At 38.7% G+C, this 27,833-nt stretch overlaps 2 protein-coding genes across 10 annotated transcripts in view; one reads left to right on the top strand and one right to left on the bottom strand.

Moving 5' to 3' along the window:
- Dnm1l (dynamin 1L) overlaps positions 1-17,365 on the top strand; it is a 71,256-nt gene extending 53,891 nt beyond the window's left edge. For 3 of the 9 annotated variants that reach the window (XM_087200194.1, XM_087200185.1, XM_087200187.1), the window contains 12 exons: positions 1,314-1,520; positions 4,960-5,080; positions 5,289-5,444; positions 5,668-5,757; positions 7,391-7,483; positions 9,929-9,985; positions 10,654-10,731; positions 11,040-11,072; positions 13,065-13,241; positions 13,403-13,512; positions 15,120-15,279; positions 15,528-17,365. In XM_087200194.1, the coding sequence (XP_087056320.1) occupies positions 1,314-1,520; positions 4,960-5,080; positions 5,289-5,444; positions 5,668-5,757; positions 7,391-7,483; positions 9,929-9,985; positions 10,654-10,731; positions 11,040-11,072; positions 13,065-13,241; positions 13,403-13,512; positions 15,120-15,279; positions 15,528-15,584 (1,339 nt within the window). In that variant the 3' untranslated portion in view covers positions 15,585-17,365. The remainder of the gene's footprint in view (positions 1-1,313; positions 1,521-4,959; positions 5,081-5,288; positions 5,445-5,667; positions 5,758-7,390; positions 7,484-9,928; positions 9,986-10,653; positions 10,732-11,039; positions 11,073-13,064; positions 13,242-13,402; positions 13,513-15,119; positions 15,280-15,527) is intronic. The other 6 variants (XM_087200186.1, XM_087200189.1, XM_087200190.1 and 3 more) reach the window with 3 other exon arrangements.
- A 1,327-nt stretch (positions 17,366-18,692) lies between these two features.
- Yars2 (tyrosyl-tRNA synthetase 2) lies at positions 18,693-26,028 on the bottom strand. The gene is made up of 5 exons (XM_004855014.3): positions 25,206-26,028; positions 24,332-24,499; positions 20,428-20,583; positions 20,078-20,248; positions 18,693-19,178 (listed from the first exon to the last, which is right to left on the bottom strand). The coding sequence occupies exons 1-5, from the start codon at positions 25,985-25,987 to the stop codon at positions 19,019-19,021; spliced, it is 1,437 nt and encodes a 478-aa protein (XP_004855071.3). The 5' UTR covers positions 25,988-26,028; the 3' UTR covers positions 18,693-19,018.
- Positions 26,029-27,833: the final 1,805 nt, after the last annotated feature.

The following is a 27,833-nucleotide window of genomic DNA, read 5'->3' on the forward strand; positions in this document are numbered from 1 at the left end:
ACTTCTGTTTTCTGTATAGTAGGTTTTTGGGAAGTAGATAGCCCTTATTTTCATTGGTGTGGTTCACAGTGCAAGGACCCGAGTTCAATCCCCGGTACCAAAAACAAAACAAAATGTTTTAGTAAAATTAAAAATTTTGACAACTTAATTTTGAGGTTATAATTAGATAACATGACTTCATTTCTACTTGTATATAGGGATGGAATTAAGATTTATAACTTGAGCACGATCTATTTTTGCCTATTGTAAAAGATAAGTTGATGAAATCAAAATTAGGTAAAAGTGGACTGAGTGGCTTTTTTGTGGTAATTGCAACAATATGAAAATATTTGCATTTTTTCAAGCAATCTCCAGTTTGATGGGTTGAAGGCAGATTTCAATAACATTGACCAAAATATCTTCATGTCATTTTTGTTTTTCAAGACGATTTACCTCTCATCTGAGATTCCTTTACACACTGCTCTTGTGATCCAGTGTTCCTTCCTGTCTCACAGCCACTCAGTAGAGCCGTGAGCGCTTCTGACGCCAGAGGTGTGGGTTTCTCCATACACTATATTCTCTTGTCATTCTCCCTGGGTGTCCTCTACCAAGTCAGTTTTGCCACTGCTAACCTAGATGGCATCAGATCCCACAGGGTTAGATTGCTCTTCTACTTCACGTGCAGGTTGCAAGCACAGGGCATGCCTGTGCTTCTCATGATCTGACTGTAAATCAGGGCTCCCATGATCCCTTTCTCAGGCTCAGCAAATTTGCTAGGGCAGATCATAACACTGCGGAAAACACAACTTAATTTACCTGCTTACTGTAAGTAACAATGTAGAGGATATTGATGGAGGAGGGGGACAAGGCAAGGCATGTGGAAAAGCCCCAGTGCCCTCTGGGAGCCCACACGGGTCCAACTCCATAAACACTGTCCTGTTTCCATGGCAGCTTCATTACACACACACAGATTGAGCACATCACTGTCCACTAGTGATCAGCTCAGCCTCTGGCTGAACATCGCATCCTTCTGATCACACCTGGTCTTTCTAGTGAGCAGCCCTCATCCTGAAGCTCTTCAGGGACCCAAGGTGTACCAGTCGTCTCCTTAGTATGCAAAAGTCACTCTGGAGAGCCCGGGGCTTTTAGGAACTGCATGCCAGGAAATGTGGAGGAAGGAAGAAAATTATATATGTATAATTGTTTTTTAATATCACGCCTGCCAAAAATAAATTCTTTGACAAGTTTCCTCCATTATTTGCATTTTAAATATCTGACTTGCTTGGAGCATCAAAATAAAGTTTTACCTTCAAACTCTCCTCTCTAATTGTTAGGTTACTGATGCATCACATCAGAGACTGCTTACCAGAGCTGAAGACCAGAATCAATGTTCTAGCTGCTCAGTATCAGTCTCTTCTGAACAGCTACGGTGAACCCGTGGATGATAAAAGTGCTACTTTACTTCAGCTTATTACCAAATTTGCCACAGAATATTGTAACACTATTGAAGGAACTGCAAAATATATTGAAACTTCAGAGCTGTAAGTAAGATGTTTTTATATGTATTTGGTTACTTCTACTGCAAAATCACCTACCTTGTATTAAAAGCAACTTTAAGATTATCCAATTGTGATTTATTATTTATAAAACAGGAATTTCTCTTTGTAGAAATGAAAGAATGTGGACAGGTATTTATATAAAAATGTTTTATAATCTGAAGCACAGTAAAAATTTGGGGTTTTTAAAGTACTGTTCCACTCAATAAACATATAAAATTTTTAAATTTAGCTTTAAAAATATTTGTTGTTTCTTTAAAGCTGTAATTGTTCATGGGAATTTAGGTAATCCAAAAAAGTAAAAATAAAACAAAATTACCCTTAATTTTATTAGCCAGAGGTAATTCCTAAATTTAACATTGACCTAGACATTTTTCCATGCATCTGTAAGACATAAATGCCTGAGTTATACCTCGTTTTTCTGGACCTTGAGCTTGTGAGGCAGGCAACAGAACCACTGAGCTAAATCCCCAGCCCCTGATTTATACCTCTATAAAAATCAGGTGCTATACATGTTACTTCGAAAATTATTTCTTTTGATGAGCATGCTGCAAACCACTTTCTGATGTTATATACTGAATTATCAGTCTGAAGATTTGCATGCATTTTGCCTTTTAGATACACTGTAAATTGTTGAAGCAGTCCCCTAGTGTGGAATAATTTGTTCACAATTCTAGAAGTCCCTCCTCATCTGATGGAGATATAGCACAACACCCCTGTGGTTGTTTGAGACCAAGGGTAATACTGGACTCTACTGCAATACCAGCCGAGGTCGCTGATCTGCTGAGAGGCTCCTAAAGGATTGATGGGTGGGATACACTGGACAGGGGTGATCATATTTCATGCAGGGCAGTGGGAGATTTCAGCATGTTACTAGGAACAGCACACAGTTTAAAACTTAGGGACTTACTTAGTTTCAGAACTTGCCATTTAATACTTCGTGCTGTCATCGACCTTGGGTAACTGAAAGCTTGGACCATGAAAACATGAGACTGGTGATATGTACACAAACGTAGCTGATGTGAGGGCCGCTCCTGCACGTAGCTTCGGGCGTGCATTCAGGCTAGCCTGAGGATGAGCTTCTACAGGTAGAACTGCTACACGGGAGGGCACAGCATCCTCCAGGTGTCCATTCCTTATTACATGCTACTAGGGTAGTGCACTGTTTGACTGCTGGCACTGTGTAAAAATGTCAATGTCTCTCTCTGCATCCTCTTTTTCTTGCCTGCCCTGGCTGCCTGCCCCTATACTTCATTTATAAAAATGTTTTATTTTTTGTTTTTATTTTTTAATTTTTTTAATTTTTTGAATAATTAGACCCATTAAGTCGCAGAAAAATGTATGGGGAGGTCTCATGCATGTAACTATGGTACAGTAACACAAGGAGAAAATAAACATTAGGACAATCCACAGAACTTATTCAGACTTCACCAATTACACATATACTCATCTGTGTATATGTGTAGCTTTTATATGACTTAGGCGGTCTTCATATAACTTAGCTCCATAGGTTCAGGGTAATTTACAGACTAATTATTGAATTGTTATTGTATGTGTGGCTTACTGAGGGAAATAAAGGTGATTGGAGTGGACCTTTAAGTTTACTGGGTAATGTAGGTCAAAGAAATACGAGGCTTGAATAAGTGGCAAAAGTATGATTATTTAAATATTTATTGTTAAATATAATACATATCTAGAAAAGTGCATAAGATATCTCTGTGGAGTTTTATAAATTATTAATCAATGGGCTGTTTCCACCTAATCAAACTTTAAGAACACTGAAGAGAGACTATTCTATTTCTCTCAGATTGGGAGAGCTGCATAGTTAAAGAGGCATCTGAATTGGGCTCAGAATCTGGGAATGCGGTAGAGGAAGGCATTTTAGGCTTGGAAACAGCACAGAATAATGCAAGATGCATTTGCAGAATGGCACGTACATTAATGGGTGATAAGGCAGGAAAGGTGCCTACAAACAAGACTGTAAAAGCCTTGAATATCTTGCTCAGAATTTGGAGAGCTTATAAAAATACTTTTGATTGGGGGTATAACCTGTTTTAGGATAATTCAGTGAAGGGAAAGGTTGGAAGAAAAGAGACCATTGACCAGTAATTTTAACAGTGTAATTTAAGTGTGCAGTTCAGTAGCTTTGATTATATTTACAGTGCTGTGCAACAATCACTGGCATCTAGTTCCAAAAATTTTCATCACCTCAAGAGAAATCTATCTTTCCTGTGGTTACTCCTTGGTCATCTCTCTCCCAGGCCCTGGTAACCTCTAATTTACTTTCTGAGTTTGCTTATTTTACATATTTCACATAAGTGGAATCATACAGCATCCTCTTGTAATTGGGTTCAGTTAGCACAATGTTAGACTACTACCTTTTGCCTGAACTACTATACAAAAGTATTGATGAGAGGCTGGGGATTTAGCTCAGTGGTTTTGCTGCCTGCTTTGCAAGCACAAGGACCCGAGTTGAATCCTTGCTAACAAAATAAAAAGTATTGATAAATAATGGAGGTAAAGGTACAATTTTCCAACAATGAATGTCATTATATTGTATACCTAAAATGTATTGATAAAATTAATTTTTAAAAAACCACAGAAATTAATCTCAGAATTTCTAGTCATTAAGATAAAAAATACAGTGTGCCTAATACTGAGGTCAAGGAATTTGTCTAAAGCAAAAATAAACAAACAACAATTCAACAGGTAAGAATGATTTTTACATTATAAGTATACATATTCCTAGTATAAAAATGAAATAATTCAAGGAAGAGCATTTCATGACATCTAAAACATATAAAATGTACATCTCGGTGTGCACTGAGCTGTGCTTATTTGTTTACATATTGTGTATGGCTGGTTTTGTATTTAATTGAGTAGTTGCAAAGAGACTGTATGTCCTGTTTACCACCTGGCCCTTTTAAGAAAAAATTTACCATCTTTAAATTTTGTGAGTCAGCAGAAACAAAGTACTGTTCCCTGTCTTTAAGGGGAGTGCATAGGGTAGCTGAAGAAACTTGGGCAGAGGGAAGCTCTTTAGCAACTCTTACTTAACTGATAATTTATGTCCAAATATTGAGTAAACAACTATATATATACACACACACCTTTCATGGAAAGACTCCTTTTCTCTTTTAAAAAAAAAACCAAACAAAACACCTTAGAAAAACTGATTCATTATGAGAATACATTGAAACAGAAATGGATGAAATGTAATTGTTTATGAACGGTCTCAAAATATTATGCTCAGAGGTTAGAGAAAGACTTATTTTGTTTTGGTACCAGGAATCGGACTTGGGACTTTGCGCTTGCTAGGCAGGCGCTGGAACCACTGAGCTAAATCCCCTGCCCAAGACTTTCTAACTAGTAGGTTCTTTCTCTTCCAGTGGTGGAAGTAACCATATACTTCATTGCCTTTCAGATGTGGTGGTGCTAGAATTTGTTATATTTTCCATGAGACTTTTGGCCGAACCTTAGAATCTGTTGACCCATTAGGTGGCCTTAACACTATTGATATTTTGACTGCCATTAGGAATGCTACTGTGAGTATGCTTACCTGTCAGACTTCATAAAAATGAGATTAAAGCTTTTTTAAACTCTTACTGTCTTTTTTATTAATTATAGTTTATTTTGCTCTCTTACTTTGAAATTAAGCAGTACTTTTCATGAAAAAAATACCAAAAATGTGATTTATTTTTAACCTTTGGGAAGAACTGAAATTACATGTAGCTTTATGTTTTATTTTCTCAGGGTCCTCGTCCTGCTTTGTTTGTGCCTGAGGTTTCATTTGAACTATTGGTCAAACGGCAAATCAAACGTCTAGAAGAGCCCAGCCTCCGCTGTGTAGAACTGGTTCATGAGGAAATGCAAAGGATCATCCAGCACTGTAGCAATTACAGTACACAGGTCACTGAGGGAAATGGAACTGGTAAAGGGCTGGAGGTGGTGGTCTCACAGGGCAAGAAGAAATGACATAAGGTGGGCTAAAAGCTGAAATCTGGTACCCTTATCTAAAAGTGATTTGTAATAATCTTAAATGTAACTTCCACGTCTAATTCAGTATTTTAGTGCTTATTTAATTTTTATTAAACAAAATAGACTTAGATTTTTATCTCTTCGTCATGCATAGGAATTGTTACGGTTTCCTAAGCTTCATGATGCCATAGTTGAAGTAGTGACTTGTCTTCTCCGTAAAAGGCTGCCTGTCACAAATGAAATGGTGAGCTACTATGTCTCAGGTCATCATTATAAACAGTATTAGTAAAAGCTTAAATTTTAGCTTGGCTGCTGGTTTATATAGCATTGTGATTAGGGTTTGGGCATAATGTTTCTCAGTGTTGGGAGGTAAAAAGAGTGAGTTTCAGTTTTACTTCAAAGGAAATTTTTCAGCAATTCTTGTATAAAGTATATTTTTCTTCATATTTTAACCATTGCTAGCTTATAGCCACTAGTGTTCATGAGAATGGAGTTTTTGTTGAGGGTTGTAAATAGCTTTGCTCTATTATGTACTGGTACCACTGATTTAATGGGAAATTAGTTCTGCCTTCAGTCTTAGTAAAAAATCCTTTCTACCAAGTTCTTACTTAATTGCAGAGTACATCAGGGTAATTTGGCCTGTTCTGTAGTTTGCTTATTTGGCAACCAAATACTATAATGTCAGTGTTACTTGCTACTGTTATGGGTTGCTACTATCCACCCCCATCCCCCAAAAGTTGAAATTGATAGAAACATGAGATAAGCATTTGAAATTGCCTTTTGCCTCTAATTGTTAGGTGAGTTGTTTCCTGTTGGTCACTAAAAATGCATTTGGATTCTTGGCTCTGGATGGTAAGCTGCAGTGGAGGGAGATTTACTAAGAGTACAAAAACCACCCTTGGAAGTATAAAATATAAGTGATGCATGGATAAGTATCAGATTGAAACTTAACCTGATCTCAGATTCTACCCACTAGTAGCAGAGCATCATTGAAACTTCATTTGAATAGATCCTGTTTACCCATTTCAGCACCAGTAGGTGGTGTTCTCATACCTGAGATTTTTAGGACAGTACAAAAGACATACTAAAATATTTATTCTCTGTAATACTTTTAGGAATTTTGTAGAAGACTAGAAATTATTTTCCGGTTTTTTTTATTACTGTGCCATTAGATTTTGAACCACATACCATATTTTAATTAGATGCCTCATAATGAAACCTAGGTATTACTTCAGGTCTAAATGTATCCTTTATCCCAATAAAGTTAACATCTTTAACTTTATAACTGATTATGAACTGTTTTCTTACTGTTGAAATGGAAATAAAATTTCCACATGGAACAATGCATAATCTTAAATTTGAATAGCAAAGTTTTTTGTTGTTTTTTTTTTTTTTGGTACTGGGGATTGAACTCGGGTCCTTGCGCTTGCGAGGCAGGCAGCAGAACTACTGAGCTAAATCCCTGGCCCAGCAAAGTTTTTTATTAAAGCACCAGGCACATAACTTTTTCCTTTTTAACAATAAAATATTCCTGTCTTACCTTAATGTCAGTTTTCCTCCTGAGAAACGCAGTTATAGATGCTGAAAATGTAAATAATTAAAAAGCTAGAGCAAGCAGTTATTTGCCATAAGATTGATCACCTGGAGTATAATTACTGAGTACTTGTTTAGGCATGAGTTTTCTGTACTTTTCCAGTATTGTCTGTTAAATCTTATATGTAAATTTATTCAAGTAAAGTAAGATTGACAGGGCTGGGGATGTAGCTCAGTGGCACCGCACCAGCCTGGCAAGTGCAAGGTCCTGAGTTTGATCCCTGGTACTGGAAAAAAAAAAAAGACTGACATATTTTTGGATACTTAGCCTCGTTCTTTCCTAGGTACATAACTTGGTGGCCATTGAATTAGCTTATATCAACACAAAACATCCTGACTTCGCTGATGCTTGTGGGCTAATGAACAATAATATAGAGGTAAATACAATTTGTCCTTTTTCAGAGATTAAAAAGATATGTTGTAATTAAATTATATCAAGCTTATATGGCACAGGTAACTATAAAACAGATATGCTGTATTAGTACTTATTATATGCCAGAAACATGCTGAGGTCCATTACATTGTTTTCTTTAATTGTCAAAACACCTGGAGGTATTCTTTCTGATTATGAAATGCAAGTCAGGATCTGGGAATTCATTGATTTTAGTGTTGAAGGACTGCCTGGCTTCATTTCTGTAACTGTAGTTTATTCAGGTTTAAGTACAGTATGTAAAACTCAGTGAATGCTTAAAATTGCTTTCATTGGGCTTTGAAACCCGTGAAAGAAGCATTCTAGGAGTGACCTACCTTTTCATAAATTTGGAAAAGCAAAGTACTCTTTACCACTAGGGGGCCAGATGCCTATCATTGGTCTTAGTATCCATTTCCATATGATAGCAGATGGAGCCAGTGCTGAGGGCTGCAGCAATTTATCCAGATGCTCGTATTTTTGTTTTCTTTTATTCTTCTCCCAGATCAGTAAGTTATCCTCCTGCTCCCTAATACAGAAGGACTCGAGTCCCCTTCTGTATCACATTTCTTCTGCATGTGAGTTAATTGTAGACCTGGAATATGGGAATGGAAGGGCCCTGGCTTTAGCGTGGATAAAACAGACGATGAGCATGATACCCAGAGATGATAACAGCTGCTCTTTCAGTGCCTATTTTTCTGTGCACTGTTATATAGAAAACAAGCACCTTCTTTTTTTTTTTTTTTATGTGTATCGGGATTGAACTCGGGTCCTTGCACTTGCAAAGCAGGCAGTGGAAAACCACTAAGCTAAATCCCCAGCCCAAGCACCTTCTTTTTAACAGGTCCTGGGAATAAGTTTTTAGCTACAAACGTGGAATTTTTCCTATTGCAGAGAATTCCAAGGTGCATACTCAGAAATACTTTTAAAATACTCAGAAAGTAGATTAATAAGGGTTTTATTAAATATTGGCAGATAGACAATTCTTGAGTTTAAGAACTGAAAAATGTCTTCTTGGACAACTTTCATCTGGAGCAGTTTTGTTGTGTCACTGAAGTCACATGTGATAGGATCCAGATCAGTATTTTCTGCAAGTGAGCATGCCTCTGGCTTTGACAACTGCTCTGGAGGAGTGTGTGGGTGGTGCTGTGATTTAGTCTGGTATCCTGAGTGTCTGAGGGTAGGTACTGTTGTGGACAGGAAATCCAGGGTGACTTATTTGGTTAACAAAGCCAGGCAGACAGGTCTGCAGGTTCCCATGACCAGTCAAGGTCCTAACTGGTTGGTAAGACTGGTGAGGATTCCTGTTCTCCAGATTCCTTGCCTTTTGCTCTGTATCCCTCTAAAAATGTGCATTTTAGGGCCAGGGATTTACCTCAGTGGTGCCGTTGCCTGCCTTGAAAGCGCAAGTTCCCAAGTTCGATCCCTAGTACCAGAAAACAAAAAGTACATTTAAACATGCTTTCTATTGAAGTGTTAAAATCCATATATTTCTACCGTCTGTTATCACTGGATAACCTCCCGTGAAAAAATAAAAAATGGGCATATTTCTGTCAAAGAAAGAAAAACCCCCTATACATAAGACATTACCATGAAGCATGCTATGTTGTGAGTTTGAGAGTGTACATGCAGTATGTTCGGTGCAGGGTCAATTCTGACTTTATTTACCCTCCATGGTGTTTTTGCTGTAGTGGTAACTGCCTGTGAGAGATCACTGTCACCATTCACACCCTTCTTTACCTGCATGATCTTGCAGGTGTCACAGTGCTAGCATACAGCAGTGTTTATGCATGAACAGTTTCTATAGCTTTGTGTCATGGCTTGATAGGATTAGCAGTTGATCAATTTGTTAAATTGGCCAGGTTACGATATGTCTAATAGGTGTCAACACTATTGTGATGGTTTAGGGTCACTAAAATAAAACATTTTTAAAGGATAACTACTACCACATATACATCCTCAAGTGATGGTTTTGTTGTGTGGTGTTGTCTGAATTAACACAAAAGTGTGCAGATTTAAATGACTTAAAAGTTTCCTGCTATCTGTGCCCTTTGGATTCTCCATAGTATGCTGAAGGCTTATGTTGTTCTCAACAGTTTTAAATCAGTCTTTCTTAACTTGGTGGAAAGGGAAAGATGTTAGTCTTTCCTCTCATTTGAGAATCTCTAGTATAGAAAGCCTCTGTTACTGACACTGTATTATATTCCTCAGGTGTGTTGGGGCAGAAAAAAGATTGAGACACTCTGGGTTAAATGATTTGTTTCTTTTAAAATATGATAATTAGTTATGAGTCCCAACAGAAAGAGGATCTGTAAGTTATTTCCACTTTTCACCTAAGTCAAACATTTTTTAGAAGACATATTATCTCAGTACTCTGATAATCACTTTTGTTTTGCTTGGTTCCATTTTATAGGAACAAAGGAGAAACAGGCTAGCAAGAGAATTACCTTCAGCTGTATCACGAGACAAGGTAAAAAAAAGATGTTTTTAAAACATTCTCCCAATTCCCAGAAATGGACTGGTAAAGCCTCAGAATATTACCCAGTTCTAGAAGTCACTTTTTCTTCTCTTTTTAATACTCCATTGGAGCAGTTTCAGTAAAGGTATGCAAGTTTAAAATAGGCTTTGAGTAAGTTAAAAATAATAGTATTTCAAATACACGGGAATAAATGTTTAAAGGTGGCTTTTAGGCATCAAGGCATCTTTTAAAAAAAAATTCAGTAAGCTTTGTTAATAGTGACTTCATTATATGTTTTTGTAGAGGGAAGACAATAATATACACGGCAGAGATTTTAATTACCAGTAATAATAAATATAATAGTTGATACATTAAAATACATGTATAAAAAATCATGTTACCTTGAATTCTTCGCCAGAAAAGATCATATTAGATACCAAAACTAAAAGTGAGGGTTTGGATTTGTATTTTTCTTAGGTCTTCATTCTTCTGAGGAAAACTTTTAACAAAGGTGACAATTGTATAGGGAATAAGGCAGAGTGACAATTTTATCTCACACGATTACACTGTTCTTCATGTTATTTTACTATTTTATTACAGAGGGGAAAATTCACACTTAGAGACTGTTCTGAATGCACTTTTGGCACCCTTGATTTTTTTCCCTGCATTTTTGCCTTTAGTCCTCTAAAGTTCCAAGTGCTTTGGCGCCTGCCTCCCAGGAGCCCTCCCCTGCTGCTTCTGCCCAGGCTGACGGCAAGGTCTGTTCTGATTCGAATCTAAGCCTGCATGCCTAGTTGTCGAGTGCACCGTGATCTTCTGGGAATGATACATGGAGAAGAATAGCAGTTTGGGCTGTCATGCTAAGGTCACATAACTTTAAGCAAACTTTTAAGTTCCATAGCTGTGCATACTTTATAAAATACTGTGGACACCTTTTGCTTGCAATGTAGAAAATGCACACAGAAAAAGAAGTTAAAGAGGAGAAATTATCTTGCATTTTTTGGAATTTCAAACCATTGGTATTTAAATCTTGTTAAATTGCATGTTTTAACATATCTCTTAACAGTTAATTCAGGACAGCAGAAGAGAAACTAAAAATGTGAGTCTCTTGCTTCAGAATGGAAATGTTGGTACCCTTGGTTCTCACTGAAACACTGTCTTCAAACCATTGAAGAATTTGTTTGTACAGTGGCATCTATTGTCTGTTGTTCTTAATGTTCCTTTTATCTAACCTTCGTAAGATGGCAGTAACTCCAGTTTTAACATTGTTCTCATTAATAATAGGCTGTTTTGTTGCCTTCAACTGTAGTTTTGAATTTCACGTTTTGGGAGGGAAATCAGATTTTAGAGATAGAAATTGTACTTTGGGACATTTCCTCTTAAAGGCTGACTTTTGTCCAGGACTAATGGATAATCCTCTAACACTTCTTTCTTATGCTTCCTGTTAGTGTGCACTTGTCACTCTAAATACCTTCATATGTGCTTCAGCAGCTTAAGCAAATTGAAAACAAACGGGACTGTGAGAACTTGAGACTCTTGTCAATTCTTGATAACCTTTATGGCAGAAAATTAGATGTGTAAATTATTCAGTCCCATTCCTAATTTTCCTGCCATTTAGTTCCTTTTCTTACCCAGATTCAAGATTCTGAACCTTAACTGAAGCCTTATAAATAAATGTCTCATCTTCTCTCAGCCCACTGTGTTTAGGTATTACAAGAACCATCCCAATCATCGAACCAGTTTTATTTCACTCATGGCATCACACTGAATGTGCTTACTTTCCTTAAGCTTTCATTGTCATTCATGTGTAACTAGCAAGCATTTAAAAATAGTAATTTTAAGTTATATGTAATTAAAAATTATGTATTTTGTGCCTATGCTTCAATGAAGCTCACTGTAACTTACTAGAGACAGATTTTGACCAGTATTTCAACTCAGTATGATACCCCAAAGTAGCATCTTTATAAGTCACCCTAACACTCTTCTGTTAAAATACATACAATCCATGCTCAGATTTTGAGATCTCAGAGAGAATCTAGAAACATCTTTTTATTTTTGGTACCGGGAATCGAACTCAGGTCCTTGCACTTGTGCAGCAGGTGGCAGAACCATGAAGCTCAATCCCCGGCCCCTAGAAACATCTTTTTAAATGTTGATGAATTATGTTATTGTCAGGTTTTTTTTTTTTTACAAACTAAGATTCTAATCAGTACCCTAGAAAGTACAGTTACAGAAGCAGTTGTAATTGACTAATGGCACCAGATTTCTCTAACGCAGCTTCCTTAGGAGTATGGGTACTGAAGGAACATAGGCTGTGATTGTTACCTTCCACATCTGAGGCAGCTTAGTGACTGGCAGCCTAAGGAATGGCAGGGTCCCGGGCCATGCCACAGGAGGCTGTTTGCATCATTGAAAGCCATGAATGGTTTACCATCACTGGCCTAGAGTATAGGCTTGTTTCTTTTATTGAAGAGTTTCTACTTTTACCTTGTACTGTTTTTATTGGCTATTAGGAATATGAACTAATTTGAAGAAATAAATTAAGTTTGAAGATGTAAGTTCATGGAACTTGAGAGATCATAGTTCAAGTGTTTAAGATTACTTTGAAGAGATTAAAATGAAAGGCAGTTCTGTTTCCTTGTGTAAACTTTTAATGAGTGGTTTTACTTTTTTTTTTGGTACCAGGGATCGAACTCAGGCAGGCAGTGGAACCACTGAGCTAAATCCCCGGCCCAAGTGTGATTTTACTTTAAAGGGCAGCTTATACTGTTTACACCCAACATCCAGTGTTTGAGGGATGGTAGAAGAGGAAAAATTTTGTAAAGTCAGCAGCTGACGAGAAAAACTTAGGGCTTCTATTGGCTGAGACCTTGCAAACAACTTACAACTGAACCTCTTATGTAGGTTGCTCAGGTTTCCAGTTCTACATGCTTCCCTCTGTCCCTGTCTGACCCCAGTATCCTTCCTAATAGATTAAGCACCAGATGGGGACTAGATGTGTGTTCTTGACTACTGTCAAAGAAAACGGACATTGTTTAGTTAATATTAGAGATGATATAGCTGGTATAGGTTTTGGAACATGTTTTTTCAGGTTGCATCTGGAAGTGGTGGGGTTGGAGATAGTGGTCAAGAACCAACAACCGGCAACTGGAGAGGAATGCTGAAAACTTCAAAAGCTGAAGAGTTACTAGCTGAAGAAAAATCAAAACCAATTCCAGTTATGCCAGCAAGTCCACAGAAGGGCCATGCTGTCAATCTGCTGGATGTGGTAAGCCAAGAAATTTGGTTTAGGTGACCAAGAACATGACCAAATTAGTAGCAAAAAAGTCAAAAGGAACAAATCTCAAAAACTTACTTAACTTTTGAATGTTAAGAGGACTGTCATTTCAAAATGGCACAGAAGTAATGTTTCCCCCTCACCCCATTTAGCCAGTTCCTGTTGCAAGAAAACTATCTGCCCGTGAACAGAGAGATTGCGAGGTTATTGAACGACTCATCAAGTCTTATTTCCTTATTGTCAGAAAGAATATTCAAGACAGGTTAGTATTACTTAACGTGAATCATAGGCTATAATTTTGCTAGGTGAGTCCATGTTGTTTTGAAAATAAATTTCTTTTTAGTTTCTAAGTCAAATGAATTATTGGATACTCTTTGCATGACTGTCATGCAATACTCATAATCTGTTAACATAGATTAGGACCCGACACATTAGCTAGAAAAAGCTATTAAATACCCTTTTGTTCCATCTGGTTGTCACACTTTCAGCTAAGAAAATGTTTTTCTAAATTTCAATAAGTAGTTTAATTTTGGCTAGTTAACACTGACTACCTTTTTAGTGTTTTGATTCTGTGAAATATTAAATGTCTTTCATTGGGAAATATTTTCTCATTCTAATTCAGAATGTTTTTCATATGTCCGTTGCCTAGTGTCTTGTCCATCATACTGTTAGTGATGTCATTTCATGCAATAGGGAGAAGAAAAATGTAGCTGTTTAGAAAATATTCTGCATTTAATTTGTGGTGATCTATTAGCAAATAAGAAATTTTACTGCAGAATAAAAAGCCAGATACTCTCTCTTAACACTTCATATTGAAGCAGGTATTTTCTCTATAACCAGTTATTTTTTTTGCCTATAGAATTTTTTTAGCTTGTGGTAGAAACAATAATTCTTAGTTGGGTGTGGTGGTGCATGTCTGTAATCCCAGCAGGCTAAGGCAGGAGGATCTCATTTTTGAGCCCACCCTGGGTAACTTAGCAAGATCCTGTCTCAAAAGTAAAAAAAGTTATTTGGTCTACACTGTGTTCTAAACAAAGAATTCTAGCCTCTAGCTCTTCTTTTACTGCCTCTTCCTCTACAAAGGTTTTTGTTGCTGTTTTTAACATTCATATATATCATACAATTTGCCATTTTAAGTATATTTTGTAATGGCTTTTAGTATATTCATGAAGTTGTACAATGCTAATTGCTCTCTAGTTCTGTCACATCTTTATTACCCCATAAAGAAAGCTTATACCTATCAGCAATGACTACCTCCACCCCACAATCTACCATCTCTATCAGTTTGCCTATCCTGGACATTTTGTGTAAGTAGGAACACACCAAAGATGGGTTTGGTCTTTTATGTCTGGCTTCTTCCACTTAGTGTTGTTTTTGTTTTTTTTTTTGGTGCCGGGGATGGAACTCAGGTCCTTGCACTTGCAAGGCAGGTGGCAGAACCACTGAGCTAAATCCCCAGCCTTCACTTAAGTGTTTTTAAGGTTCATTTATATTGTACTTGTAAGGTACTTCATTCCTTTTTATGGCTAATACTAGCTTATATAGATACAGCATATTTTATCATTCATCAGCTTAGATACCTGAGTTCTTCATGTATTTTACCTATAATAGTGTTCATCAGTTTTGATATAATGGAGGAAATGAAACAAAAGGTACAATACCAAGAATTGTGACTTATCTCTTGCTTGATTATAATTAAGTAAAAATCTGAAGGGTGATTGATTATACCATTAAAGAAATATCCTGGTAGCAAGAAATACCCAGCTAGCTCAGCATTCTTATTTAGCTCTATTATTTCGAGGCCAGATTCTAAGCTCAAATTTTTAAAGGGATTTTGCCAAAACTTCATAATTTGGTTTTGTTTTTCAGCGTGCCAAAGGCAGTAATGCATTTTTTGGTTAATCATGTGAAAGATACTCTTCAGAGTGAGCTAGTAGGACAACTTTATAAATCGTCCTTATTGGATGATCTCCTGACTGAATCTGAGGACATGGCCCAGCGTAGGAAAGAAGCAGCTGACATGCTGAAGGTATTACTGCAAGCTTTTTCCAATGTTTATACTTGGGTGTAGATAACTTAAAGTGCATCCTGATCCTTGGATAATACAATCTTTATAGAACAGTAGGCTTCTTCCCTTTGGGACTTGATTAGATTCAAATTTCAGAGAAAATATTGATTAGTAAAAATATGCTACACACCAAGTAGAGAAATTTCTCTACATAATTCAAATTAATATCATAACTTAAGCATTTAAAGTTTTTATTTCCTTTAATGCAGGCATTACAAGGAGCCAGTCAAATTATTGCTGAAATCCGAGAGACTCATCTTTGGTGAAGAGAACTATATAACACCGACTGTTGACATGAAACCTGCTAGTTACTGCCTATTGAGTAGAATTTTATTTATGAACTACTGGGTACTGCAGTGATGCAAATCTCATGTGAAGACTGGCTGTAAACTGAAGTGTATTCCGCAATGCAGAACAAATCACACATTTAATCCAAATAATAAATGGCTGTTTCTAAAGTTTTCCTATACATATACATGTCTGTCTTGTGACAGTTTCATTTGAACTTAAGAACTGTTGATGTTCTAGTTGTACAAAGCCACTTGCCCGTGGATAAGATGACCTGTGTAATTTTTGTTAGTAGTTTTAAAGCTGCTGCCGTAGTCCATGAGGAAAGCGCCAAGACATTTCGTGTAACTCTGATGCATGCACTGTTTCAAGTCACCCAGCTGTGCAAGACGTGGTTGGCAAGTTCCTCACATACACACACACACACACACACACACACACACACACACACACACACAGTCACTGGATTCCACTCGCCCTTCGGTTTTCAGCTTTTAAAATCTCTGCGTCTTTGCTGCATTGGTAGGAAAGCTGAGTTAAAGAGGATCTGGAACACTGACAGAGTGTTGGGTACATACCGTGTAGTTAGTTACATGGCCCTTCTGTCATTCTGGAGTCCCTGTTGCACTAGTGTGTTAAAAATTAAAATACAATTTGATTGTAACTTAAACCTAAAAGCACAAGTCATGATTTACTGCATTTAAAACAATCATCTGGGCTTGATTATCTTAGTAAGATTTGGTAATAACGGCCAGTTCCTTTTAGTTTTAGAAGATCCACTGATGACCTAAATTAAAGATCTCTAAAATGGGGCACTAAGATACTAGGCTCTAAGATTCAGTTTGAAGGAGAACTTAAATGTAGTGGTTTGTAATAACTTTTTCTCCATACCAGCAGACTGTATTAGAACAGTGGAATGAAAATACCATTTTGTATTATTTAAAGGAAAGAATTAAGACATTCACACAGCCTGAAAGTGTGACCATTAAACTGCATAGAGGGGTTGGGAGTTATGTTTACAACTAATACTTTTTGTATGTGAACTGCCCAGGTGATTCTTGGTAAAAAGTACATTAAAGACTTGACTAGAAATCCTTAAGACCTCCATCTCTTAACAGATAACACATTAAGTAAATTAGTATTATAAATATTAAATGTTTTTCAGGTTATGACCAGGTATTTGTTAAGGGTTATTGGCAGGGACAAATATGATTATGTTAATGTTAGCTTATGGTACTCATTTACTAAGAAACAACAGGTTGCAACTCATCTCAAACACAAAAACCAAAATCAGCCTGACATGATAGAGTACTGCTTGAATTCATTAATAGTACCACCTTGACAGTTAATGCAGGCTACCAGAATCTTAGCACAACTGAAAATCCTTTTGCTATTATTAAACATGTTTTGAAATTATAACCATCCACGATTTACTTTTTTCTTCAGACCGATCAGATGACTGCCACTGTAGCCTTTTGAATTTGTAAGGAAAAAAAATTTACAATGTGCTTTTCCCCAATACATCAAACAGATTTCAAATTGAGTGTTGGCTTTAAAAACATACTATGGCAATGCACTTGCTAGTACTACACAGTTTGTACAAAGAAAAACAGGCAAGAAACTTAAGGAAAGAGAAAGACTCCTTTGTCAGCTCTAAACTGAGTGAAGTTCTAAAATGTGGAGATGATCTCGGACATACTTATAATGGATACCTGTAATGTTCTTCCTGTGTAAATAAACTTGCTAGTATGAAACAAAATTGAAGTTTGTCAATAATTCTTCTAACCTACTTCAGAAAAAGGTTTATAAACTAGCTTTTTGGCACAGAAATCTACTTCAGAATCTAACAGCAGACTTTAAGCCATACCAGAAGTTTTGTAAATTTCTCGTGGAGTCTCACCATTCACTGAGGTAGGAAAGCTCCATTTCTGCATATGAAGACAGTAACTTGCTCCAAGTAATCCCATGACTAGCTATAATCAGCCACATTTTGCTGCCTGCGAGGTTTTCAGATGAAATCTGATGAATATTTTATGTATTTTACTTGATTCCCCAGAGGAAATGAGGGTGCTGTTACCCTGATTTTTTAGATGTGGAAACAGCTTTACAGGAAAACTTAACTAATATATGCAGACCTATACTCAGTCTTGATTCTCATTCTTTAGTTTGACCTGAAATTTCCCTGATCAGAGTATCTTTTTTAAAAACTTCTTTTTTTTGGAGACAGGGTCTCACTAGGCAGTTCAGGCTGTCCTTAACTCGATGTGTAGCCCAGGTGGTGGCCTTGAACTTGCAGTAGTGATCTTCCTGCTTTAGCCTCCAGAGTGCTGAGATTACAGGCGTGTGCCACCACGCCCCGCTCTTCAACAGGGTATCTTATGTTCTCATAGGATTTCATATTTGGTAAACTAACTCTTACTCCTTTGGTTCCTTACCTTTTCAGTTTACCTCAGTTTCAATCTGCCTGGGAACAGAGTTGAAATAAAAACGTTTTTAAATTTATGAAATACTGTTACATTAGGAATTCACTTACAAAAGGCTATAAGTAAACAATTATACTGATTGAAATACAGGCTGAATTAGAAACTTTCTGAACAGTACTGATTTGTTCTTTTCTCTGAAAATGTTTCTTACCGTAATTGTTAATGGCAACTACAGCTTCAACTAACTTTCCAAGAACTCTTATTTGCTTCTCAAACAACAACAAAATAATCAAAAAATTGTTTCCAATAGATTTCCAATTTCTAATATTGACACTAGAGGCATGGCTCATTTATTAGTGAGATCAATACTCCCTTCTTGACATAAATATACTCACATTTCTTTTTCTTTTTTTGGTACCAGGGATTAAACTTTGGTCCTTGCGCTTGCGTGGCAGGTGGCAGAACTACTGAGGTAAATCCCTGGCCCATATTTCTTAACATATCTTTCTATTGTTTTTACCTTGTCACTTCCAAACGGAGAACAAAAAAGAGGCTAGAAAAGACATCATTTGGGCTGGGGATTTAGCTCAGTGGTTCTGCGCCTGCCTCGAAAACGCAAGGTCCCAAGTTTGATCCTGGTACCAAAAAAAAAAGAAGACATCATTTAGTTCTTTATAAACAGACTTTTTATGAGATCAATTCTTTTATTTTTGAGACAGGGTCTTGGTATGTAGTTTGGGCTGGCCTTAAACTCACCATGTAGCCCAGGCTGGAATTCCAGGCATGTGTCACCATGCCCAGCTTCAATTCCTGAGATGAATTTCTGTGGTAATGTCCATGGGCCAAGAAATAAACCATCATTAAACACTTTACTTATTAACCAACTCATAAAAATAAATTACATCGTGATCCCTCTCTTTCATTTTGAAGCCAACTTTCCTTATGTTTTGGGAATGACAGATAAAGGTGAACAACCAAAAGGATTTTTTTCATAACTGAAACCATTTTATAATGTAGAAATTCCTTTTTCCTATTTTAAGTAAAGAGAGTCCATTCTTGAGAATATGTTGTCCAACAACTAAAACAGTCTCAGGATTTGTTACTTGTCTGTGATTTATACTGACTCCACCTTCTGTTATCATCCGATACCTGAAAATAGAAATGTTTAGTAACTAGAGAGATCCAATCTCTGTTGCCCATTCCTGGCTAATGTTTTTCCTTCTACCTCTCACTATTCAGTTACAAATGAGTAACCATTAATTATATGCCAGATAACGTCTTATGGAGTAAAAAATATTATTCTCTAATAATATGGTGTAACAGGAATTAAAATACTCTGCTTACTTCCTGGAGAAAAACGCAGTTATTTTGTACTTCATAAGCCTTATGAAATTACATCTCATTTTCAGTAATTCAATCAACTTTTTTTTTGTGTGTGTATATATATATATATATATATATATATACACACATACATACACACACTCATTTTTATTTATGGGGAATTGAACTCAGGGTCTTCAGACTAAACTATATCACCACCCTGACTCTTTTTTTAAATTTTGAGACAGTTTTGCTAAATCACTAAGTTGCCCTGGTTGAGCTAGATTAGAACTCCTGCCTTGACCCCCCAAAGTGCTAGAATTATAGGCATGTGCCACCTCGCCCATCTCAACTTCTGTCCCCTAAAATAAAGGGGATAGAGCCTGAGTATGACAGGAGTCATGTCACTCTGTTCATTTGTCAATTTGTAACTACAGCCCTAAGCTAACTGATCCTGGAGCACATTTACTAAACAACAGGGCTGCTCAACACAAGACTGAGTGCTGAAGGGAAGACTAACCAAGTTAAGGAGTATGGGAATACTCTTTAATTTGAGGCATTTTCAAAAGTAAGTACTTTGCTTTCACTTTATTCTTGGAATTTTACTTTTAAAAGAAATGAGATCCTATGAAAACATTATTAGGAAAACACCCTCTCTGGAAATACGCTACAAATTATAACAATGGATGGTAAAGTAACTGAATCAAAAAGCTAAATCATCTTACCCTCGAGGACCATCAGGAATGGCATTTGCTTTGCGGCATGTGTCTAGGACACTTGTTCCAGGGTCAAGAACTAATTCAGAAAATGAAGCTTCTTTAAACAACTCTTTCAACTCTTGGTCGGACATGACTTCCAGTGCTTCTATGCTACTATGGTAAAGGGCTTGTGTACACCTAGAAGACATTTTGGAAGCCATCATGTAAGTGCCTCAAACATGTCCCAGTACACATTACCCAGCTATGGAGTGTCCACACCAAAAGCTTTGAAACCGCCACATTTATCTTGCATAGCTCCATAATTTCTCAAGTCTATCAACTAAACTTCACCAAGAGTTAATTGCTTTAAAGACTACCTTTTAGCAGAATCCAATCCTTCCTGTCCATGAACAAGCTTTGTTACTTCTGCAGCAAGTCGCTTCTGTGGACCTCGCTTTTCCGGTTCTTTGCTGTGCAGCTGCATAATATGGTCAATCTCTGCAAGGGGCAGAAAAGTGAAGAGCTTCAGGTACCTTGGGGGCAAGAAATAAAGGTTACATTTATATCATATACTAACTCTTATCTCCAGCTCCCTTACCCTTTAAAGAACATCCTGCTTGCTTTTCAAACTTTTTTATTTTTAAATATGAAAATATTAACACGCAGAAAGTACTGAAAATAATGTAACACACTCATGCATATACAACCCAGACTTACAAATGCTACCTTTTTGCCTTTCATGTAGTTCTCTGAAATAAAATGAGATATAAACGCTCTAGTCCTGTCAAACTCCCTTCTCTGTCCCCAGTGATAACCACTAATCTAAATCCTTCCTGAGCAAGTTGCTGCTATGCAGTACTTTTGACTTACATGTGTATACACCCATGAATAAAAAGTATTGCATAATTTAAAAATTGACATTCTGTACATTTCTAACCTTTTCTTTGCTGAAATGAGACAAAGAAAAAAAGTACATGAAACAGCTTAATAAATCATGAAGCAAATGTCTATGTAACCATCACTTTCATTAAAAAATACAATGCCTCTACCCAACAAAGCCCAAGCATATCATCTATCCCCAGGCTCCCTTCAGCTTAATCATTACTCTGCCTTAATGATAATTAGTTCCTTGTTTTTTTAAAACTACGGTAACATCTCAGTACACTTCCCTAAATGCATCACTTAGTTTTGCCCTTTTTTTTGAGATAGAACTGTGTTGCCAAGGCTGGCCTCAAACTCCTGGACCAAGGGCACCTCCCGCCTGAGCTCCAGAGTAGTTGTCACTTTCAGGCGTGCCACTGTGCCCAGCAAGTTTTGCCATGATATCACATGCATGGAATCATAAAGAATATATTCTTGTAGCAAGGGACCATGAAAAATCAATCCAACAGCTGCTAGATAATGCCAAGAAGAATAATGCTATGGCTTGTGTCTAGATGTTCCCTTAAACCTCATTTGGTCATAGGTGGAGCTTTTTGGAGGTGGCTGGATCTACCTGTGTGTGTGATGCTGGGATTGATTCATAGTGCAATGCTAGGATTAAGGGTGTGAGTACTACTATTAAGGGCAGGTAGCCTGGATAAGATATAAGGAACAAAGAGGCTCATTGCTGGTTGCTTGTTTGCTTTTGCTGTCTTCTCCCTGCTATGAACTGTTTCTCCTCTGTGATGCCATTCTGCAATGGTAACCTGCCTTGGAGCCAGCTGATTATGTACTGAACCCTCTACAAACTGAGCTGAAATAAACCTTTCCTCCTTTAACTTTGGGTGTGGGGTATTTTGCCTCAGCAATGAGAAAAGTAATGTAACTAAAATAAGATTGATTGGAATCAATGAAAAATCAGAAGATAGTCCAAAGGGCATAAAAAACCTGTTCAGAGTATCAGAAAACTTCCTAAGCATGGAAGAAAACATTTGACATACAGGTAAGTGAGGCATGCAGAACTCTAAACAGCCATGACCAGAAAAAACTACACCAAGGCATATAATAGTTAAGATTCCAGAAATTCAACACAAGAACGGAATATTAAAAACTGTTAGAGGAAAGAAATAAATCACTTATAAAAGAAAACCCATCAGAATCACAGCAGACTTCTCAACACAAACCCTCCAGTCAAGGAGAGCTTGGAGTGAAATATTTCAAGCCCTAAGAGAATATACTTTTGTATTTGGCTACTTTGGAACATCAGTATGTTTAGGCTATTTATTCATGATGTTGCATTCCATCCCGTGACTATTCATACATCATATATTTATTTATTCCAATATGCTGCAGGCATTTATACTGTTTCTACTTTCTGTACAAATGATAATGCTGGTATGAATATTTTCATATATTTAAGAGGTCTAGGTGCACACGTACACTCATTTCGGTTGGGTATGTATCCAGGAGAACTCCTGTGGGGGTCACAGTATATGTACATATTCAGCTTTAGTAGGTACTACCAAATAGTTTTCCAGAGCAGATCTGTAAGTTCACTTCCTTACCACCTTGGAACATTCTCATGGATGCTTAGTACTGCCATGTCTTACAGTTAGCCACTATGGAGGGTGTAGTGTATCTCACTGTGCCTTTACCTTGCATTTTCCTTTTTATCATGAAGGCTGAGCACTTTTTTACTGTCTTTTGGGTAGGGCCTTGGTGAAATGCCTGCTCATGTTTCTTTCTCTTTTTTCTACTGGGCTGTCCTTTGCTCACAGTTTTGAGAATTTGGGGGGGGGAGGGGAGTAAATCCAAGCCCTTCACAAAAACAGAAAATGAAACTTTCAAAAATGCATAATTTTTTGATACATCAAAACCCTAGGACTATATCATCAAACATATGGCCATAAATCCAAAGGGAAAGCCTTAATTTCTATAATTTTGCAGTAAGTCATATCATCTTCCTTTTTTTTTTTTTCAAAAATGTCTTGGTATGGCTGGGGATGTAGCTTAGTGGTAGATCACTTGCCTAGTATGTGCAAGGCCCTAAATTCAATTCCCAGCACCACATTAAAAAAATGTCTTGGCAATCTTAGATGTCTCTGTTTCCACATAAACCTAGAATAAGCTTGAAGTTCCACAAAAAGCCCTGTTTATGTATTGTTGGAACTACAGTGAACATGTGGATCAAACAGAATTGATATGTCTATACGATGAATATGGTATAACTCTCCATTTATGTAGGTTTTTGTGTTGGTCAAGTCTTTTCTGATGCTTTGCACGAAAGTTACACATTTAAAATTTTTAAAAGAATTATTCCTAGATTATTTTGATAATACAGTAAGATCAAAATATCCTTTTACTTTCCTTTGCTGCAGGTCTACTTCATTTTGCCTTAATTTATATTCTTCTAAGAGTATAAGGCAATGTAAGTGAACAAGAAAGTTGCTTTAAAATGATCCTTGCAGGGCATGGTGGTGCATGTCTATAATCCCAGCACTTAGGAAAGCTGTTGCATGATGATTGCAAATTCAAGTTTTGCCTCGGCAATTTAGCAAGACCTGTCTCAAAATAAAAAAAGAGCTGGGTGTAGTGTTGAATGCCTGTAATCCCAGCACTCTGAGAGACTGAGGCAGGAGGATCTCAAATTTGAGCCCAGCTCGGGCAACTTAGAGACTTGGTAAGACCTTCAATCAATATAAAAAAATGTGTTAGGGGGCCAGGGATTTAACTCAGTAGCACTGCACCTGTCTTGCAAGCACAAGGTCCTGAGTTCAATCCCCAATACCAAAAAAAAAAAAAAACGTTAGGGATATAACTAAGCGTGAAGGCTCTGGGTTCAATCCCTAGTATTGTGAAAGAAAAGAAGGGGGGGCAGGGAGGGAAGGGGAAGGAGGGAGGGGGGAAGGGAGGCCTGGGAATGTAGCTCTGTGGTAGAGTACCACTCCCAGTGTGTGTAGGGAGAGTCCTAAGGATGTGCTATGATACATTAAAGAAAACAAATGTTAAGAGTCAAACCCATGACAGGAGAAACAAAATAAGAGTAGTTAAAATGAATGGAGTTGAAAAGACTAGAATATATATGTGATAAAATCCTAAGTACTTGCTAGATACAGATAAAAACTTGGTTCTACACTTTCTAGCTAACCACCATAGTATTCTATCTTACCTAACAAAAAAGTTCAAGTTAAAGAACACAGTTAAAGTTACAATGTTCTGTAACATAATGCCTTAAATAGACTCGAAGTTAAAAAAAAACCAAACAAACAAAGTATAAAGGGTACATAGAGATTGAATGTAGAAAACTGTATCTTTAACTTATGACATTAATGGTTCTCAGCCTACTTCTTAAGGACTCACCTTTCCACGGAATCATCTTGCTGTCTGACAAAGAACTGATACAATTCAAAGGGAGAGGTCTTTTCTCTGTTCAGCCACACAGCATTGCCAGCGGATTTTCCCAGCTTTGCTCCAGCTGTACTTGTGATCAGAGGGACAGTGATTCCAAATACATCTTCGCCAGTCAATCTGCACATGAAGAATTTCATGACTGCTTCAGGCACAATTAGTGGTAAGTTACACTACTTACCCTTCAAGATTTCAGTCCGGTTATTTGCTCCAAAATAATTCTTCAATCTCCTAAATATAGATTCTTGTTCCTCTTCTGTTCTTTTACATCACTCACCTTATGTTTACATTTATCATCCTAAACTGCCAAGGCACAGTGTGGCTCTGGGCAAGCCAGCGGGAAGTGATTTTTGGAAAGCCAGTTGAATAGAGGAAAGAAAAGCGAGCGAAAGGTGAGTCAGGAAGAAATACTAAAGGAGTTGTTTTAAAGGGATTTTTAAAATAAGTTTTGTTCTGTATAGCACACGGGCTAGCCCTATTCTACATCTCCCTACTGAAATCTACATTACTTGTCAAATATTCGGCATTGTGATGTTTTCGGAGATGCCAAAGACTGGAACTAGCTTCATGGAGGGGGAAGAGCTAACAGAGGCCACTAAAGCATGCCCCGTTACCTTACACAAATGCAGTTTTTAAAGTAAGAAACAAAGAACAGGCGACTTACGGGAAGCAGACACAACCTGAGTCTTGACTAGTTGTCTACTTCCTGCACAGCCCATGTTATTAACGTCATTCTAGGTCCTTAAGACGGATAAAACCAATAGGCTACTAATGTGTAAATTATTAATCCCTGGATTTCTGTAGGGTCTACAAAGTAGGCACTTACTTGTGGATGAACTCGTATCCGGACACGATGTTACCCAGCTGATCAGACCCGCCCAGCTGGACCCGGCACCCATAATGCCGGAACAAGTAGTAGAAGTCGTAAGCCTGGAGCACCTGGTAGAAGAACTCTGCCAGGCTCATGCCCTCGGGGCTCCTGAGTCGCGTCTGCACGCTCAGCCTGCTCAGCAGCGTGCCCATGCGGAAGTGGCCGCCCACGGCCGCCAGAAAGTCCACCAGGCCCTGCTTCTGGTACCAGGCCGAGTTGTCCAGCACGGTAAAGCTGCCCCAGGCCCGCCCATCGGCGAAAAGCTGCTGGTGATTGGCGGCCAAGGCCTGCAGCCCGCGGCGCAGAGCGCTCGCGTGGGCCAGCACCTGCTCGGCTGCCAGCATCTCGCGCTCCTTAGTGCGGCCGCTCGGGTCTCCCAGGCACGCCGTGGCACCTCCCACCAGCGCGATCACGTTGTGGCCCGCTCGCTGGAAGTGGAACAGGCCCTGCAGTGCCAGCAGATGCCCCACATGAAGCGAGTCGCCCGTGGGGTCGAAGCCGCAGTAAATGGTCTGGGGAGAGTGGCCCGCTGACCTCCGGTCGAAGAGCTCTGGGAGCTCTGTTTTCGTACCCGTCTCCGGGAAGTACTCCTTGAACAGACCCCGAGCTTTCTGAGCCGCCAGTAACCCTTGAGCGCCTGAGTGTGACTGACGCAGCCCCAGGGGAAAGAGTCCTGACGACCCTGGGGTACCAGACCACCCTCCGGGGCAAAGCCGCCTCAATATGGGCGCCGCCATCTTGGCGTGCGTGGGGAATGCTGGGCTCTTGGAGGCCCCGCCCCTCAGCATCGCCTTCTGGGACCCCTGCAATGGCTGCGATGCCGCATGCGCGGGAGGCGGTTACTTAGTTACCGAGCTTGCTTCCGGCAAACCGAGTTCTGATTCCACTTTCGGGTGCTTAGAGTTACCAAAAGCTTAATTTCTTCACTTTTATTTTTTAAATTATTTTTTATTAGTACATGTTTGCGGTACATAATGATTACACTCATCGCGGGGCATTGGTACATGCAAATAACACGTCTTAATTCTTTTCCCCCTCCTTTCCCCGCTCTCCCTTCCTCCATCTCTTGGTCCCCTTTCCATTTGCAAAATCCTCGTCTTTAATGTGGGTATATTTATGATAATAGTTCCGACCTCTGAAGGCTGTTGTGAGGATTAAGAAGCACATTATACAAACGTTAACTTTCATTTAAATTTTCACGTTAAAATATCGTGCAAGTTCTTTGAAATCTTGGTTCTATGCAGAAACCTGTTCACAGGGCTCCTGAACGGCCCGGAGTCGGTTTCTCGGCGGGAGCTGAGCTGGCGCTGACCTAGGAGGGATCCCCGGGGGAGGAGGCCCTGCCCACCTCCTTCCCTCCGCCTGGCTGGGGCAGTCTCGCTCAAGCTACGAGAGAGAAGTCAGACGCAGAACCCTGGGTTCATTTGACTACAGCTGGGACCCAGCCTAGGGAGAGGATTCAAATTGGTAAGCACGTGGCACAGCCTGCCACTCTGGCGCCAGGGCCGGGACGGCTGGCAGGCAGGGGATCCAGCTCCAAATTCTGCTTTAGAGCCTGATTCCTGGGACCGTTTGCAATACCACCTGTCTTCGGTCGGGGTTCCCTGGACTCCGAGTTGGCGTCTATGTGCAGGAGGATCATTGGGGTGTGCGCTTGTGAACCCAGCTGGACGGAGTGCTGAAGTCAGCGCTGGGTAGAGAGATGTGGAGCTGTGAGCAGTTTGCGGTAGAGATCTCTTGATCCCGCGGGGACTGAGGAGAAGTGAAGGAAGGGGCACGGACTGTTACACCCTCTTATTGACTCGTCGTTAAGTGTGGCAGGCGAAGACTCTGGCGAGGGCAGGTCTTTTGGCCAAAAGCCAGATACAGAGAGGGACTCAACTGTGAGCCCAAGCAAACAGGAGCACCTCAGCAGCTGCCCTTGTCCTGGAGCGGGGATCTGCAGGACCTTTCCATTTCGTAACATCAGGTCATTTAAATAGATAAAATACTATTTTTACAGTTAGATTCTTTGTGTGTAAATTATCAGTGAATTGAGTTCCTCATTGCTAAATGTAACGTCTGTTGATTTTTAGGTAAGCATCCACCAGGTTCTGCAACGTAAATTTCAACTGCTGAAGAAAGTGACCAGGGTGCGTTCTTTCTTGTCATTATTCAAAATTCGCAATCATGCGCTCGCTTCGGCAGCACATATACCAAAATTCGCAATCATGACCTGTTGATCCACAGTCTTATGTCCCACCACACTGACCAGGGAAGATTTCGATATGCCTAGCAGGACCTTGCCTTGAGCACCTAGCATATGTTAGGTTGCCTACCTCACATACAGGAAGACTTGAAAACCATTTCAGAGAACTCTTTCCTTCTTGGGGTTTTTGATCAATATGACACGTACCTATCTGTAGCTCTTAAAGGTGCATTAGTCTAATACCAGGAAGTATGACTTCATACTGTGGTTTAATTACTTTGTTCCTTGAGGAAATCCTGCTTCTTACAAAAGTATGTACCCCTGTCAGCATTACTCAGTGACCTGCGCTTAATGGAGAAGAGCTTTTGTAGATTATGTGAAAATAAATATTTCTA

This window comes from Heterocephalus glaber, unplaced genomic scaffold (assembly GCF_053883595.1).
Source record: "Heterocephalus glaber isolate CG9 unplaced genomic scaffold, H.glaber_assembly_v1.0 deba00001733, whole genome shotgun sequence".
NCBI lineage: Eukaryota > Metazoa > Chordata > Mammalia > Rodentia > Bathyergidae > Heterocephalus > Heterocephalus glaber.